At 39.3% G+C, this 16,978-nt stretch overlaps 2 protein-coding genes across 3 annotated transcripts; one reads left to right on the plus strand and one right to left on the minus strand.

Annotated features, from left to right (window-relative positions):
- Nucleotides 1–74: 74 nt before the first annotated feature.
- On the plus strand, nucleotides 75–4,086 carry LOC117638590 (protein NLP2-like). Its single transcript, XM_034373694.1, is given in 5 exon segments — nucleotides 75–935; nucleotides 1,472–1,519; nucleotides 1,621–2,641; nucleotides 3,196–3,818; nucleotides 3,820–4,086. Coding segments are annotated over 5 exon segments (2,820 nt in total).
- A 565-nt stretch (nucleotides 4,087–4,651) lies between these two features.
- Nucleotides 4,652–9,075, minus strand: LOC117636398 (pentatricopeptide repeat-containing protein At2g17140). Of its 2 annotated transcripts, XM_034370876.1 has the most exons (3): nucleotides 6,529–9,075; nucleotides 5,616–5,817; nucleotides 4,652–5,093 (listed from the first exon to the last, which is right to left on the minus strand). In XM_034370876.1, the coding sequence occupies exons 1-2, from the start codon at nucleotides 9,057–9,059 to the stop codon at nucleotides 5,706–5,708; spliced, it is 2,643 nt and encodes an 880-aa protein (XP_034226767.1). In that variant the 5' UTR covers nucleotides 9,060–9,075; the 3' UTR covers nucleotides 4,652–5,093; nucleotides 5,616–5,705. The 2 variants fall into 2 exon arrangements, with proteins under 2 accessions (XP_034226767.1, XP_034226768.1); XM_034370877.1 differs by lacking the exons at nucleotides 4,652–5,093; nucleotides 5,616–5,817 and having other exon boundaries at nucleotides 6,691–6,846; nucleotides 6,972–9,075.
- Between the last annotated feature and the right edge of the window lie 7,903 nt (nucleotides 9,076–16,978).

Genomic DNA, 16,978 nt, shown 5'->3' on the forward strand with positions numbered 1-16,978 from the left:
TCATTGATTATAGGCGGATCTGCTGGAAACTTGAACAAAAAGAAGAAGGGGGGAAAAAAAAAAAACTCTTCACTATGGACTATGGGGCCTTGATGCCAAATTCTTCTTCCTATGGGACATTGTATGACACAACCATGGAAGGGGACTTCATGGATGAGATTTTATTTGAAGGATGCTGGTTGCAGAGCAATGCTGGATTCAACCTTCTGCAGCAGCAGCAGCAGCCGGTTTGTCCTCCGATTTCTCAGGCTCTAACTGACCATCCTTCACATTACTTTCCTCCTTATGATCATCAGTCTAACAGCACTGTTGCTCATTTGAGTATGAGCCCCCATCGGCAAATCTATCAAGAAGAAAACACAGATGGAAGTTATCCTGAATCCCACTCTAGTTTTGTAGTTGAAGGCAACACTGAGGCAGGCAGGAGGTTGTGGATTGGTCCCAGGGCAAATCCAGGCCCTTCATCTTCTGTGAAAGAGAGGCTAATGCTGGCCATTGGATACTTGAAAGAATGCACAAAAGGCAGAGATGTGCTTATTCAAATTTGGGTGCCTATTAAGAGAGGAGGCAGGCAATATCTCACCACTCATGATCAGCCATTCTCTCTTGACCCAAACTGTAAGAGTCTTGCAGGCTACAGAAATGTTTCCAAAGATTACCAGTTCATAACTGAGGAGGATTCAGCTGGGTCTGTCGGGTTGCCCAGTAGAGCCTTTCTGGGGAAGTTGCTTGAGTGGACTCCCGATGTTCGTTTCTTCAGAAGCTACGAGTACCCTCGTATCGATTATGCTCAGCAGTACGATGTTCGGGGTTCTCTGGCCCTTCCCATCTTTGAAAACGGCGGTGGAACTTGTTTTGGGGTCGTTGAGATTGTAATGACTCCTCAAAAGGTCAATTATCGTCCAGAACTTGAATATGTCTGCCAAGCGCTTGAGGTCTTTTCTTTCTTCAATTTCTTCTTCAGAAATTCTAATTATAAGTAGAGACATTAGAAAAAGCTTCAGAAATTTTGATTATATATCTCTGAAGAAGTATGAGGAAATCATTAATTTCAGTGAATTATATTAAGTGATTAGTTAATTAAATAGTAGCTCACATCCACACAAATTTTGCTCGTCATGCCATGCAAGTATCTATATGTTGTCTTTCCATTTGGCCAAAAAAAAAATTAAAAAAAAAAATATTTTCATTCATTTGTGTTGCACAAAATTTGTTGTGCTGATATGGAAATTGACTCTCAGATTCCTCACATGTTCTTCATTGTGATTATTGCTACTGCATTAAAAATAATTATTAGGAGTTTAAAAAATCTTTAATAAATTTATAAAGGCTGAGTTTTGTGTCTTCCTCAACTGAGGAGACTGATCTTGTATTTATAGGCAAAAAATTACTATGTTGCAAGCAACCAAGTACAAACTGGATATACAATGATTATTTATGTTCTAACCAAATAAAGCATATTGATTTGCAGGCGGTTGATCTCAGGAGCTCTCAGAACTTCTGGCCTCTGTGTGCAAAGGTAAGAGGATGGCACAGCAGAACAGAAACTTCGATTATCTTACAATTCATTCCTAATATCACAGATGTGCTTACTGTAATGCTCGTTTTTTGTCTTGTCAGACGCATGATGAGCTGTACCAAGCTGCCTTGACTGAAATAGTAGAGGTGTTAGCATCTGTCTGCAAGACTCATAGATTGCCTTTGGCTCAGACTTGGGCTCCATGTATCCAACAAGGCAAAGGCGGATGCCAACACTCTGATGAGAACTATGCTCGTTGTGTTTCGATAGTGGATGCTGCTTGCTTTGTGGCTGATCTTGACATACTGGGCTTCCATGAAGCGTGCTCTGAGCATCACCTGTTTCAATGTCAAGGAATTGTCGGAACAGCATTCACAATAAACAAACCGTGTTTTGCAACTGACATAAAAGCCTTTAGCAAGACGGAATATCCTCTCTCTCACCATGCTAGGATGTTTGGGCTGCATGCTGCTGTAGCAATTCCCTTTCGAAGTGTCTATACTGGACCAGCTGATTTGGTCCTGTAATTTTTCTTACCTAAGGATTGCCAAGACCCTGAAGAACAGAAACAGATGCTCAACTCACTGTGCATTGTTATACAGCAGGCTTGTCGGAGTCTACATATTAACGTAGACAAAGAACTCAAAGAGGAAATCATGTTCCCGATCAGGGAACCAGTTATTGGTTCAGATGGAGGACTTCATAAAGAAGAAACTCAGAGACTGATATCTTCTCCCCCCGAAGAGCCCTCTGGAAAAGAGTCTTCCTGGATTGCACATATGATTGAGGCCCAACAGAAGGGTAAAGGCGTCTCGGTCATATTGGATTATCAAACAGAAGAACCTAAGGAAGAGTTCAAGGTGACAACCCATTGGGGTAACACTCAGGGGAGTTTACACAGTGAGCAGGTATTTTCAGAATTTGGGCAGCTCCATCCAAGTTCTGGATCACATGGAAATGTTGAGGGTGGTGCAGACTCTTATTCTTTTGGTGGGCATCGCACATCAGGTGGCAGAAAAGCCGGTGAGAAGAGGAGGACAAAGACAGAGAAGACAATCAGCTTGCCAGTTCTTCGGCAATATTTCGCAGGGAGTCTAAAAGATGCTGCCAAAAGCATTGGAGGTAGGAGAAAATCCATTACATATACGTACAACTAGTACTTTTCTGATATTTTTCAGATTAAATATTCAACATGACAACTCAATGATATATAAACCTAGTGCACTGTCTAAAATCCTTTCTTAATGCTATAATTAGATTCTGCTAAAGCCATTTCAGGAAAACTCTTTGAAACAAAATTTCCTTCTTGCATCTAAATGCAGGGTCTAGGCATAACCTTATTTTCCGATACAAAAAGAAAAAGAAGGCATAACCTTGTTTAGTTCCTTGACATTTAGACTTTTTCTGTTCCAGATTTCAAGTAGCAGCCCTGCATACTCCTTGTAAGAAGGGGCTGGATTGTTTTACCTTAGAGTTAGGGCGTCAGAGATACGTTTATCTCAAGTCATTTGACTTCAGTCAGGAAACTATTGGCTAAAATCTCAATCAAGTTCTAAGCTACCACATGGATTTTGCCCTCTATCAATTTAGTTGGCAGTTCTATTCACTCTCTCCAGAGATTTTTAGCGAATAGCTAGCTCACCAATAATCTCGTACACACTTTGTTTTATATGCAATTTGCCCCACTACTCTGAAAAGGATATGCAGGCAGCATGGGATTACCCGATGGCCTTCTCGAAAGATAAAAAAGGTAGGCCACTCTCTCAAGAAACTCCAGCTCGTGATCGACTCAGTCCAGGGTGCGGAGGGTGCTATTCATATTGGTTCCTTCTACTCAAGCTTCCCAGAGTTGAACTTTCCGAAGTTTCCAGGGTCTGGTCAGTATTCATCGATGAATATGAGCGACCATTCCAAGCAAGTAAACCCTCAACAACATGACCAGAGTGGCTTGTATAGCCATGTAACCACTACAAAGTCTCCATCCTCGTCATGCAGTCAGACTTCTGGTCCAAATGTCTGTGTTGCTGGAGCACAACAGCATACAATTACTATCAACACCTTGGGTAGTGGAGATGATTTAATGACAGAAGACCCTGTTGGAGTGCTAAAGAGAGCTTGCGGCGATGCAGAATTACATGCCTCATTTCAAGAGGAAACAAAGCTTATCCATAGATCCCAAAGCCATAAATCCTTCAGTGACAACCTGAGTTATGAGAACTTACCTCCCTTACCAGGAAGCAGTGGCCAGAGCTTGCGGGATGGGGGTGTTTACAGAGTAAAAACTACTTTCAGAGATGAAAAAAATAAGGTTCAGCATGCTACCAAACTGTAGTTTCAGAGATTTGCAACTAGAGATTGCAAGAAGATTCAATTTAGATGATATCAGTAGAACTGGGATCAAGCACCTGGACGATGATTGCGAGTGGGTTCTTTTAAATTGTGATGCTGATCTTGAAGAGTGCATGGAGATATACAGCTCATCTCCAGGCCGCACAGTCAGGCTCTGCCTTCAACAAGTTTTTCATCCAAATCTAGCAGCCTCTTTTGGCAACAGCAGCCCATCCTAACATTATCATCACTACTGCAGTTTTCTACTTGGCACATGTTGTCTAGGATCAAAGAGTGTACAGTTGTCATCTGGTGGAGTTGTTAGAAAGGGATTATGTTGATGGTTGGTTGAGAACTTAGGAATCTGTTCACAGTTTTATGTCAGCATAAAAAGTCATTTCATCTTATTTTGTAGATCAAATGGTTAATCAAGGTGAAATAATTTGAATTATGTTATTATTTATTTATTTATTAGGACCACACTTAGCCATCCTAGGCTGTATAAATCATGAAATTACATATCTGGCAGTTTTCATCTGTGAAACTGCCATTGTATGAACATTCTATTTGGTGCTATTCAGTATCTAAGGTTGTATTTAAAGGCTTAGGGTGCAGTAAATACGTCACATATTATTGTCAAAGAGGAGAAACAAGAAATATTTTTGTGAAATTTGTGTATATATTTTCGTGTGTGTGTGTTTCTATGTGACAAGTACGATGAGACGGCAGCTGTAGAGAATATATATCTACATGTTTTATAAATTTCACAAATTTGACATTTTATTTACAGAAGTTATACCTGGCGTAAAATATGGATCTATTTACAGGCTAGGAATACAGGCACAATGGACCCAAGCAAGCAAATATCAGATATGAGAAACACAATTCAGTGCGAAAGAACCAAGGGAGACAACAATTGAGCAGAGTGCCTAGGCCAATATGAGGTTTTCAATGGGCAGATGGAGATCTCACAACTGAGTAGAGGCGATACTTGGGGAACCATGTCCTCGAATGACGAATGGCAGATCTTGTGGCATGCATCCTCTAGAGGTAACAACTAGGGTTCTAGCTTCCTTCAACTTTGGGGCCAGTCAGTCTGGTCAAATTATTACCGCAAAGTAGGAAAATATGATTTATAGTGACCAATGCCATTTCATACTAAAGCATAATGCCCAAACAAAAGTAGCATATTGGTAGGAATACCAAGCCCAATCAAGTTCACTCGACACACATAAGGATGAAACACCTGAAAAAAGATAGATTGGTTGAGCTTTAGTGCTAGAAATTAAGTTACTATAGCAGGTAGCGGCAAGTATATAAAGAGACCACAAAAGTTTGGATCTTCACAAGCAGATGATAATTATTCACCTAGTTTGGTAATTGCTATTCAACAACAATGCAAAACTATGGTACAGAAACCATTTTTTGGTTAAAGAGAATTTTAGAAAAAGAAAGTCAAACCAACAGCCTAAAACAAAGTGAGCTGCATGAGATCTTGCATACCAACAGCCTAACACGAAGAGCTCATTGATTTCTAGTTAGTGCAATCTATCCTTGGAGGGATTTCAGTCTAATTGTGCTGTAAGATATCTAACATAAGACAAAGTAATTACGTTTATTCACTGAGCAAGCTTGGCTGCTAATCCTACATGGGATTTTGACAAGACTTACTGCTGGGTTCTCATTGATTTCACATTGCCTGCCACTCATGAGAATATATAAATTTTTTTCAAAGGAGACAAGTCAAAATGAGAAAAACCAATTATACCTGGAATCATAAAGGTTGATTTCTTTCTTGGCTTTATTTTTGGGGTTCCCTTATCTCTCCAACCTACTCCACGAAATTGTTCATTGAATCTCAGTAATCAATAAATTCGTTTTTCTGGGACTGCAAACTCGTTAGACTCCCTCGACCCCAGCCTTTCTGTACCCGCTTAAGGGTTTTCAGTGCAATTCCACTGCCATCATCTCTGTGAAAAAACAAAGGTAAGAGTTACCAGTTTAGGAATATCATCACAGACTACAAAGTTGATAATAAAATTAAGAAAGGCTAGATTGCACCAATCAAAACCTTAAAGGGCTTCAAGCATCAAGTTCAAGGTAACATTCGAAAATCAAAGATGCAGTAACTTAAGTGGAGCCAGGATTTGTGACTACAGCAGTGTGTTAAAGAATCTAATGAAATTGAATATGGGCAGGCCTGACTCAGCCATGAAGCTTATTAAATGACTATTTGAGGCTCTTCATCAAATGCCTTGCCACACCACACCCCCCCCTTAGAGGAAAAATGATTGCATATTCACTCAAGGTTATGGCAGAAACAAGTAGAGTTATTGGGTTATTTGTAACGTTTGGTATATTGTATGAATAAGATATACCATCATTCTTTATGGTATTTGTTTCTAAGACTGGAGAGGTTCCTTATGCGCAAACAGAAATAAGTTGCACACTGGAGAGAGGGAGAAGATAAAAGGTTCCTTATGCGCAAACAGAAATAAGTTGCACACTGGAGAGAGGGAGAAGATAAAAAAAATACAACTCATGAAAATATCAATTCAAAAGTAAATTAAGTACAGAAACCAATATGGTCCAGTTATAACCACAAAACAATGTCAGAATGTGATTAACCAAAAGGGAAGTTAAGAAGAAACAAATCATGTATAACCTTTCATCCACCATACCTGTGCACTATGGTCTGCCAATCACTTCCGCCATTGTTACTTGGTTTTCCACCAATTATTTCCCTCTCGATTCGGTAAACCTTATCTGCTACCCTACCTTCTGACTCCATGTCCATCATTGCCTCTGCAAGTTCATCAGCCTCCTGCTTATTTCCCCTTTTACTCAAGCCATCAATTACTGGCAGGAATGATGCTGGATCAAACCCATATCCTTTATTCTTCATCGTGTGAAGAACACTGCTGGCATCCTCTAACTTTTCATCCTTGCAAAGTCTGTCAATGAGATCTTTGTAGAGGAAATTCCCAAGATAAAAATACCTGTCCAATGCAACTTCAAATAGTGCTTTAGCTTTCAAGATTTCCCCTCCAGCAAGCAACTCATTGAACATCAAACTATATAAGACTTCCTTGTGGCCACATACACTTAAAGCAATGTCAAATACCTCATGTGTGACTCCAAAATCACATGCCTTGCAGAAAGCTTTAATTAATATTCTGAAGGTAGAAATATTAGGAGATATGCCCTTCTGCAGCATTTCATCTAAAAGAGAAGTGGCGTCTTTGACTCTTTCTCCTTCACAGAGACAATTCATCATATAATTATAAGTGCATACATCAGGAGTGACTCCTCTCTCTCTCATCTCATCCATGAGTCCATATATTTCAAATATTTGCTTTTTACTCCCTAAGCCCAGTATTAGTGAATTATAAGTTTGAATGCTCTTGTTGCAACCTTTCTTCTCCATGTCCTTCAACACCCGAAAAGCAGATGATATCCTTCCTTGTTTACAAAAACTATTTATAAACATATCATAAATCACTGAATCAGGGTGCAAGTTTTTCCCCATCATCTCCATGAACTTCTTCTTAGCTTCATCAAGCCTCCCAGCCTTGCATAACCCACTAATTATGGTTGAATACGTGATCAAATCAGGGATGCATTTCTTCCCATTATTACTATCGTCAACCAGGCCAATAAAGGAGTTTCCTAGGTTTCCAAGAGCCGCACTTCCATGAGTCCACATCCCACTCACAATTTCAATTGCCTTGTCCAATTTCCCATCGTTGCATATACCATCAATCACAATATTGCAGGTCACAGTATCTAAGCCATAACCTCTCTCATTCATCTTTTGCAGAAGTTCCTCTGCTTCTGATGTTCTTCCCTCTTTCCACAGGCTATGCAGCAAAATGTTGCAAGTGTGAGTATTTGGGAAGCAATTATTCATCATCATCTCATGCAAAATATTGCTGGCTTCAAATACCTTCCCTTTATTGCAGAACCCATGGAGTAAAGTACTGTAGGTCACCGTATCTGGGGAAATATTGTTTCTTACCATCAGAGTCATCACCATTCTGGCATCACGGAGCATCCCGTTTTTGCATAAGCCATTTATCACAATGTTATATGAGTAAATATTAGGTTCTATACCCTTATCTACCATCTCTTTAAGAACCAGTCGTGCCTCTAAGAGCTTCCCATTCTTGACCAAACCCAACAACCATATGTTATAACTCTCTAAATTAATAAAATTGCCAGCCTTTTCCATAGATTTGAACAAGTTCTCCGCTTCTTCTAACATATCTTCCCTGCAAAATCCTTGTAACATCAAATTATACGTTACAACATTAGGTTGAGGCAGTCCCATCTCTTGATCTATATGCATATCTCTAAATATTCTAGAAGCTTCAAGGATTTTTCCTGCACTACAGAGAGCCGAAATCCTAGAATTGAATGTAACGGCATCTGGAAGTATTCCATCCTCTCTCATCCTCTCTACCAATTTCTCAGCATCATCAGTCTTGCCTTGTTTACAAAAGCTAGAAATCAAAGTATTATACACAACCCTATTTGGCAAAAGATTACAACTCCTCATCTGATCCAAAACCTCCAATCCTCGGATAGCCAGCCCAGCTCTACAATACCCACGAACCAAAATCCCAACACTGTACTCATTTGGTTGACAACCCTTCTCGCGCATTTTGTCAAACACCTCCCGAGCGTCATCCAAACGATCCGATTCACACAGGGAACAAATCAAAAGATTAAAAGTATAAGTTTCAGGCTTCATCCCCGAGACGATCATATCCTTATACAACCACAACACGAAATCTACATGCTTCTCCCTAAGAGAGGACTCAAGAAGCAAATTATACAAATAAACAGAAGGGGGCTCATCAGGGAATCGGCTGCGGAGATCTTTAAAACAGGAAACGGCCATATCGGAGAGGCTCGACTTGACCAAGAACCGCACAAGCGAAACGAGGCAAGGGCGAAGGGTTTCGCTGGGCTGCGAGACGAGAAGGAGCTGGCGAAGGCTATCGATTTCATGGTGCATTTTCGAGTCGATGAGGATGCGGGTAACGATGGGTAGGGAGCGGAGGCAGAGATCTGAAGAGGAGGAGGAGGTGGGTGAGGAGAGAATACGCTTGAAGAGGTGCCATGCTAGTTTGGGATTGTTGGTGTTCTTGAACAAAGCTTTGGTGAGTGAGGTTGTTGGGTCCATGGAATGCGTTAACGATCCTCTCATAACCTTCGTTCTCTTTAATTTTGGTTTGGCGGGAGAGGAATGAATAGCTCATAGCTCAACTAACGAACTTTCAAAAAAGAAAATTAAAGAGAGAAATGAGGCCCGGCCCATAATATTTTTACATTTATTTAACAAATATGTTAATAAATAAACCAAAATTTTGAAATTCGGATCCGAAAATGTTGAAAATGATTGCAGCTGGAAAATTCCGAATTTGTAACAATATACTTCTAATTTAGCTTGTAATAATGTTAATAGCAAGGTCTAAAATATCGATGGTATCGAAAATATCGATAGTCTAAAAATATAGAAATTTTGATGGAAATATCGGGATATTATCAATATCAATAAAAATTGAATAAAAACCACAGAAATTGTAAAAAAAAACTTGAAATTTTTTTATTGAAACTTTGAAGGATATTTATTTCGTCAATTATCTATTAGTTTGTCACAAAAAAATTGGAAGGAAATGAATGCATGATGGGTTTAACTGATTTAAGTTGATTATATAGCGAGCTGACAAACACTGTTAGTGTAGAAAATATGTAGTAATTAATGAAAGAAGATCAAACACACCATGTAAGAACCCAAAACAAAATATCTAAAAAGAAAGAAAATATCTAAAAAGTAAAGAAAATATCTTTTAGCGAAAAGACAATTTTGCCCTTGCATTATTTAATAGGGGAAAAAGTTGACTTTTTGATCGGGAAAGAATTTGGTAATTTCGATTACACCGTTGCGTAGAGCACGGCGAAACGAGTCCGTAGACACGGAGTAGACCCGAATCGGAGTTGTAACGAAGGAGTTATGGTCAAAAGAGTCTCAGTGGCAGAACCGTAAATATTTCGAAGTTCAGTTTTTTTATAAACCCAGCTGCACTCTCTCGAACCATCTCGACCAGCCGACTTTAGAGAGCGATTTCTCCCAACTCAGACCACCGTTTCAGGCAATACCGGTCCCAAACGAACCACCTCACTTCCCTCTATCAGCCCTGCCCCTCCTCAGCCTCCATCCGCCACTGTAGTAGCCGGAAACTTCCACGAAACAGGCCGGGTCCGACAGTTTTTCCGAAAATTTGTGGGAGCTCGTTCTCCTTCGTTTCTCAACCAAATCGATCGAGTAAGGCACCAGGAGCTCGGCAGAAGTGTAAAGGAGACCTCTGAGGGATCGAAGTAGCTTGGACCATCTGTGAGTGGACCTTCTTTCATAAATCAGATTTCATGAATGAATTGATGTGCTTTTATATGAATTGATGTGCTTTTATATAAAAATAGATTTTATAAATGATTTTATATAAATGAGTTTTATAAATGAGTTTATTTGAGTAAGTTTCTTCATTCAGTCTTTGAGTAAGTTTTAATACAATCTTGAATATGATCAGTACAGTAATAATTCTATAAGTCGGTGCTGCTTATTTACCAGTTACAGAAACAGAGTTTGAGTTTTGAATCAGTTAAGACCGCAGCACGACTTGAGTTTTACAGTTATTATTCAGATATTTCTTTTTAAAAGGACATTATTTTAAAACCACCTCGTACCCGTTTTTCTTTATGGTGATTACCCAGAGTCGGACCGATGTCTACGGACATCCAGTCTGATTATAGTTCAGTCAGTGCACTTGACTTGCCTCACGAGTTTCGGGGACGCTCGGACCGTGAGTGCCAGGATTTGCGGCTCGGCAGACTTGGTGTCCCGAGACCTGCCAGGATTGCGGCTCGGCTGACTTTATGTCCCCGAGACCTGCCAGGATTGCGGATCAGGCTGACTACGGTCCCCTGCATCCTGCCAGAGCGACTCGAGTTGACTTGGTGTCATCGAGGAATCTGCCGGCGGGACAGGCTGATCATAGTCCCCTGATTTCGCCAGTTTGCGGCTCGGGTAAGTCTGTGTGACGCCCGAGACCTGCCAGGGAATTGACGGAAATGACAGGGGTACATACTGGTGGTATTTTCAAAGGATTCTGAGTTTCTTTATTAAATGTTGATTTTCAGCTATATAAATCAGTTTTTCTGATTTTTCGGACATAGATCCCTTTATATTTATTCAGTTATGAAAGGTCTGAGTACAGAGTTTTTATACGCATTTGATTTCAGTACTTTTATGAAAGCTTTGAATTCAGTGGTTTTTGTATGAAACTTTCGAGCTTGAATATGACTGATATAGAATGCCTTGAATTGACTATGCGTGATGTAGAAAGTAAGTATTCAGTTTTATTTACTTAAATTTCTTTTTTACAATGGGGGATATTATGTTTATGAGAATTATTTTTGAAGAACATTATTTTTGGTCCACTCACATTTTCAACTTGTTTTTCGCCCCCAGGCCGTAGAAGTACGCGGGATCCACCACCGGGCCAATTATAGTTTCCGCGCCAAGGTAAAGTTTTGCAGAAAATCCTTGCAACCTTGAAAACCCTAGAAAATGCTCTGATATCATGTTGAACATAAGGAACTGAGGTTGGAATCTGTTTGTTGACTTAGTCTGGCTGTTGGTAGGGTTTTTGAGATTGTTCGACAGGTGAAAATTTTGGGATAAGTCAAAAATACAGGGGAGACTCTGCCGAATTTTCGGCAGAAGTCTAAGGCAATTTTAAAGAAGAATTGAAGTAAGAAGGGTAAAAAGGACAATTGTGCCCGACATTCGCCAGGTGTCGGACACGCACAGGACTTGGCTCGAATTTCAAAGTGGAAATTGGGTTGGGTCCTGTCAATTTGGTATCAGAGCATAGGTTTTACTTCCTGTAGACTTCGCACTCTGTGCATTTTCGTTCTCTTCTCAAGTTGGGCCCAAATGGTGGTGGTATCCGTAGGAAAATTAGATAGTTATCCCGATGTAAGGGGATGAAATTCCCAAGTCAGACAGGAGCTGCATCGGTATCTGAACCGGTATGGTAATATTTAGTAAGGGGTGTGTAAGGAGCCGTACCTACTATACCTAGTAGACAGGGAGATCCTAACACGCAGTAAACCCTGGAGATATTAGCCCAGGCTATAATCAGCCAGGGATCCATCCGCAGGATGGGTGGATCAAGTAAACAGGAGTAAGAACTATAAATTGAAATCATAATGGTATCTAGTAGTAAAAGAGGATTGAGTTGAAGGTATATAGTAGGTCATAGAGATCCTGGTTGTTCCACAAGAGAATAAAGTTTTGGGCAGGAATCGGAGTAAGCAGTTTGGGAACAGAAGGTGATAGTCAATCTCATTCATGAAGGAGTGAATAAAGGAGTTTTTATAACAGCATAGAGGAAAATGGTTAAACTCGAATATGAGAAAAAGGTTTCATGTATAACAGAGATCGGAAAGTAAGAAGTAGTACTTAGTTGCGTTAAGGTTAAAAAGCCTCCATCCCAGGTATTGTGATTAGTTAGTGGTGATGTCTGTCCCAGCCAGATAAGGGGCAGACTATGGGGTGCACTCTGTACACAGTATTAGGAAGGAGATAATCTTACTCAGGAAGAGATCAAGAGAGATACTACAGTGGTGATTACAGTTTTCCATCATCGAACGACCGCAGGCTTGGAGGCCATCGAATTGGAGCTAATGCCAGTAGAGAAACCAGTTAGAATGGTAATATTGCAAATTGTTTTAAGGCTAGTGTAGCCAAAAGTGTGGAGAGACAGGTGTTGATAAGCTCTAACAGGAGACGTTGCCCTAGTGTGCCAGAAGTGGTAGGTACCCTTCTGAACCCTGCTAGCGGGATGACAGTCTCTACAGTTTAGAATTAGAAATCCAAGTTAAGTTTCAGCTGGACTCAGGTAAAAGAAGTTTTGGGCCTTGATTTCAGCTTGATATCGTAATTCACTCTAGACAGATGACCAGCTGAAGAAAATGATTCAAATTGTGGAAAAGTTATTGGGACATAATGTACTACAGTTTCAAGAAGGATTTGAATAAAAAGATGCTGATTTGAGAGTATGCCATAAGTGACAGTTGTTGGGTTTCCTTGGACTAGATGTTTCTAATAGATGCCTTACTCGAGACATAGTACGGATCACCCAAGTATGAAGAAAGAATGTTAAGCAAGGTTCATCGGAATCTTGAAAAGATTGTGGGAAATAAAGAATCTGATTGAATTAAGCAGAAGAAAACTCAAAGTAATCCAGGTTTGGCAAGAAGTAATGCGGGTACTAGAAGAAGGATCTTCAGATAAGTATTCTTGATAGTTACCGTTTAAGGAAAGTATAATGAAACTTAAGGAAACAAGGGAGTTAATCCTAGTCGTATCAGACCCAAGGAAGTATTAGAACGTGTAGAAATCAAGCAGTTCAGATTTTGGCGAGGAAGGTAATTAGCCGTCAATGGTAATCTGCAGTGTAACAACCTGAGTTGCAGATGCAGGAGTAATCCTTCCCCGCTTGGAATCACGGAGCAGTAAATTTCGAGGACGAAATTTTTATAAGGGGGGTAGATTGTAAGAACCCAAAACAAAATATCTAAAAAGAAAGAAAATATCTAAAAAGTAAAGAAAATATCTTTTAGCGAAAAGACAATTTTGCCCTTGCATTATTTAATAGGGGAAAAGTTGACTTTTTGATCGGGAAAGAATTTGGTAATTTCGATTACACCGTTGCGTAGAGCACGGCGAAACGAGTCCGTAGACACGGAGTAGACCCGAATCGGAGTTGTAACGAAGGAGTTATGGTCAAAAGAGTCTCAGTGGCAGAACCGTAAATATTTCGAAGTTCAGTTTTTTATAAACCCAGCTGCACTCTCTCGAACCATCTCGACCAGCCGACTTTAGAGAGCGATTTCTCCCAACTCAGACCACCGTTTCAGGCAATACCGGTCCCAAACGAACCACCTCACTTCCCTCTATCAGCCCTGCCCTCCTCAGCCTCCATCCGCCACTGTAGTAGCCGGAAACTTCCACGAAACAGGCCGGGTCCGACAGTTTTTCGAAAATTTGTGGGAGCTCGTTCTCCTTCGTTTCTCAACCAAATCGATCGAGTAAGGCACCAGGAGCTCGGCAGAAGTGCAAAGGAGACCTCTGAGGGATCGAAGTAGCTTGGACCATCTGTGAGTGGACCTTCTTTCATAAATCAGATTTCATGAATGAATTGATGTGCTTTTATAGATTTTATAAATGATTTTATATAAATGAGTTTTATAAATGAGTTTATTTGAGTAAGTTTCTTCATTCAGTCTTTGAGTAAGTTTTAATACGATCTTGAATATGATCAGTACAGTAATAATTCTATAAGTCGGTGCTGCTTATTTACCAGTTACAGAAACAGAGTTTGAGTTTTGAATCAGTTAAGACCGCAGCACGACTTGAGTTTTACAGTTATTATTCAGATATTTCTTTTTAAAAGGACATTATTTTAAAACCACCTCGTACCCGTTTTTCTTTATGGTGATTACCCTGAGTCGGACCGATGTCTACGGACATCCAGTCTGATTATAGTTCAGTCAGTGCACTTGACTTGCCTCACGAGTTTCGGGGACGCTCGACCGTGAGTGCCAGGATTTGCGGCTCGGCAGACTTGGTGTCCCGAGACCTGCCAGGATTGCGGCTCGGCTGACTCTGTGTCCCCGAGACCTGCCAGGATTGCGGATCGGGCTGACTACGGTCCCCTGCATCCTGCCAGAGCGACTCGAGCTGACTTGGTGTCATCGAGGAATCTGCCGGCGGGGCAGGCTGATCATAGTCCCCTGATTTCGCCAGTTTGCGGCTCGGGTAAGTCTGTGTGACGCCCGAGACCTGACAGGGAATTGACGGAAATGACAGGGGTACATACTGGTGGTATTTTCAAAGGATTCTGAGTTTCTTTATTAAATGTTGATTTTCAGCTATAATAAATCAGTTTTTCTGATTTTTCGGACATAGATCCCTTTATATTTATTCAGTTATGAAAGGTCTGAGTACAAAGTTTTTATACGCATTTGATTTCAGTACTTTTATGAAAGCTTTGAATTCAGTGGTTTTTGTATGAAACTTTCGAGCTTGAATATGACTGATATAGAATGCCTTGAATTGACTATGCGTGATTTAGAAAGTAAGTATTCAGTTTTATTTACTTAAATTTCTTTTTTACAATGGGGGATATTATGTTTATGAGAATTATTTTTGAAGAACATTATTTTGGTCCACTCACATTTTCAACTTGTTTTTCGCCCCCAGGCCGTAGAAGTACGCAGGATCCACCACCGGGCCAATTATAGTTTCCGCGCCAAGGTAAAGTTTTGCATAAAATCCTTGCAACCTTGAAAACCCTAGAAAATGCTCTGATATCATGTTGAACATAAGGAACTGAGGTTGGAATCTGTTTGTTGACTTAGTCTGGCTGTTGGTAGGGTTTTTGAGATTGTTCGACAGGTGAAAATTTTGGGATAAGTCAAAAATACAGGGGAGACTCTGCCGAATTTTCGGCAGAAGTCTAAGGCAATTTTAAAGAAGAATTGAAGTAAGAAGGGTAAAAAGGACAATTGTGCCCGACATTCGCTAGGTGTCGGACACGCACAGGACTTGGCTCGAATTTCAAAGTGGAAATTGGGTTGGGTCCTGTCACACCATAACCATTTATATATAATAATTTACTACAATATTTTATATTTTATACATTGCATGGTAAAATACATGAGTAACTTAGTACCACATATAGTTCCTCTTTGCGTATTATCACAAAAACATAAGCAACATGGTGGTTAAGGCATTGGAGGAGTGAAATGGCAGGGGTTCGGATCCCCTTTGTTCACGTGCTTTTTGTTTTTTTTTCCCTTTTTTCCATTACATCGATATTTTTGATATTATAGCAATATTTTGACAAAATATTGTTGAAGTGTGAGCAAAATTATCAACATTGATATTATCGATATTTATACGATATGTGTATGGATACGTTCTGAAATATCCGTGATCCGAAAAAACAATAATATCATCGATATTTCATCGATATTATTGATATTTTAGACTATGATTCGCAGTATTCATACTAAAATAAAATAAAATAAAAACTTTTTTGTCAAATTAAACATACTATATTTACAAATTCCGAAAATTGGAAACTAGGTTCCAAAAATTGGGAAACAATACTGAATGTGAAAATTCTGAAAATTGGGAATAAGATTGAGTTTCTGAAACGTTGCGTTAAAATAGTTGATAATTGTTGTAGAAACATTTTGAAATTGAATAGACTAGCGAAAACAAACAGCCAAAAAATAGCTAGTGTTGAAGATACTCTTATACGTAAGTATTTTTCATCTTTAAAACATGTATTTTTTACAAAATTTTCAATAAGACACACAAAATTCGCGTATAATACAAATAAGTCTAAAATATTATTGAATAAAAATAATATATATTAAAATATTAAATAAATATAGTGGCAAAACTTTTAAGTTGTAATTTGCCAAAATTTTGCCGAATAAAACACGTACGTATTTTTATTCATATTTTTTTTCCCATTCTGTATTTTACTAACTATGAATGAATGTGGGAGGCTAAAATTATTTCTTAATTGTCGTAATGAAAATGAAAGATGGTGATTTTGTAATATCTTTGCCAACTAGAACAAAAATTTTAAATAAAGATTTGTGGGTATAGCAATAAGAGAGGTGGTAGAATTCTTCATGTAAAGTGTCCTTTTAAGTTAATTTTTTTAATTAAATAGTATAGCCGCCCGGCCATACCTTTTAAATATAATGAATTTAAAGTGTCGCAGCATGGCTGTCCTACGGTTTTTGTTTAAAAAATAGTATAGCTGTATGGCTATACTTATTTTGACAGGTGGGCGACTAATCGCTAGGTGGGTTCGCTTTTTTTTAATAATAAATAGTATAGCCATCTGGATATACTCATTTTTTTAATGTTTAAAAAATAGTATAGCCGCACGGCTAAACTCGGGTTTTTTAATGTTTTATAAAAATAGTATCGCCAAGCGGCTATACTTGATTTTTTTTTCTAATTTTTTATAAAAA

The sequence above is a fragment of the Prunus dulcis genome, chromosome 8 (assembly GCF_902201215.1).
Source record: "Prunus dulcis chromosome 8, ALMONDv2, whole genome shotgun sequence".
In the NCBI taxonomy this organism is placed as follows: Eukaryota; Viridiplantae; Streptophyta; class Magnoliopsida; order Rosales; family Rosaceae; genus Prunus; species Prunus dulcis.

Coding starts and splice junctions, on each gene's coding strand:
- LOC117636398 (XM_034370876.1), bottom strand. CDS start 9,059: ATGAGAGGATCGTTAACGCATTCCATGGACCCAACAACCTCACTCACC. Junction 5,818..6,528: donor TGGCAGACCATAGTGCACAG/GTATGGTGGATG, acceptor GTTTTTTCACAG/AGATGATGGCAGTGGAATTG.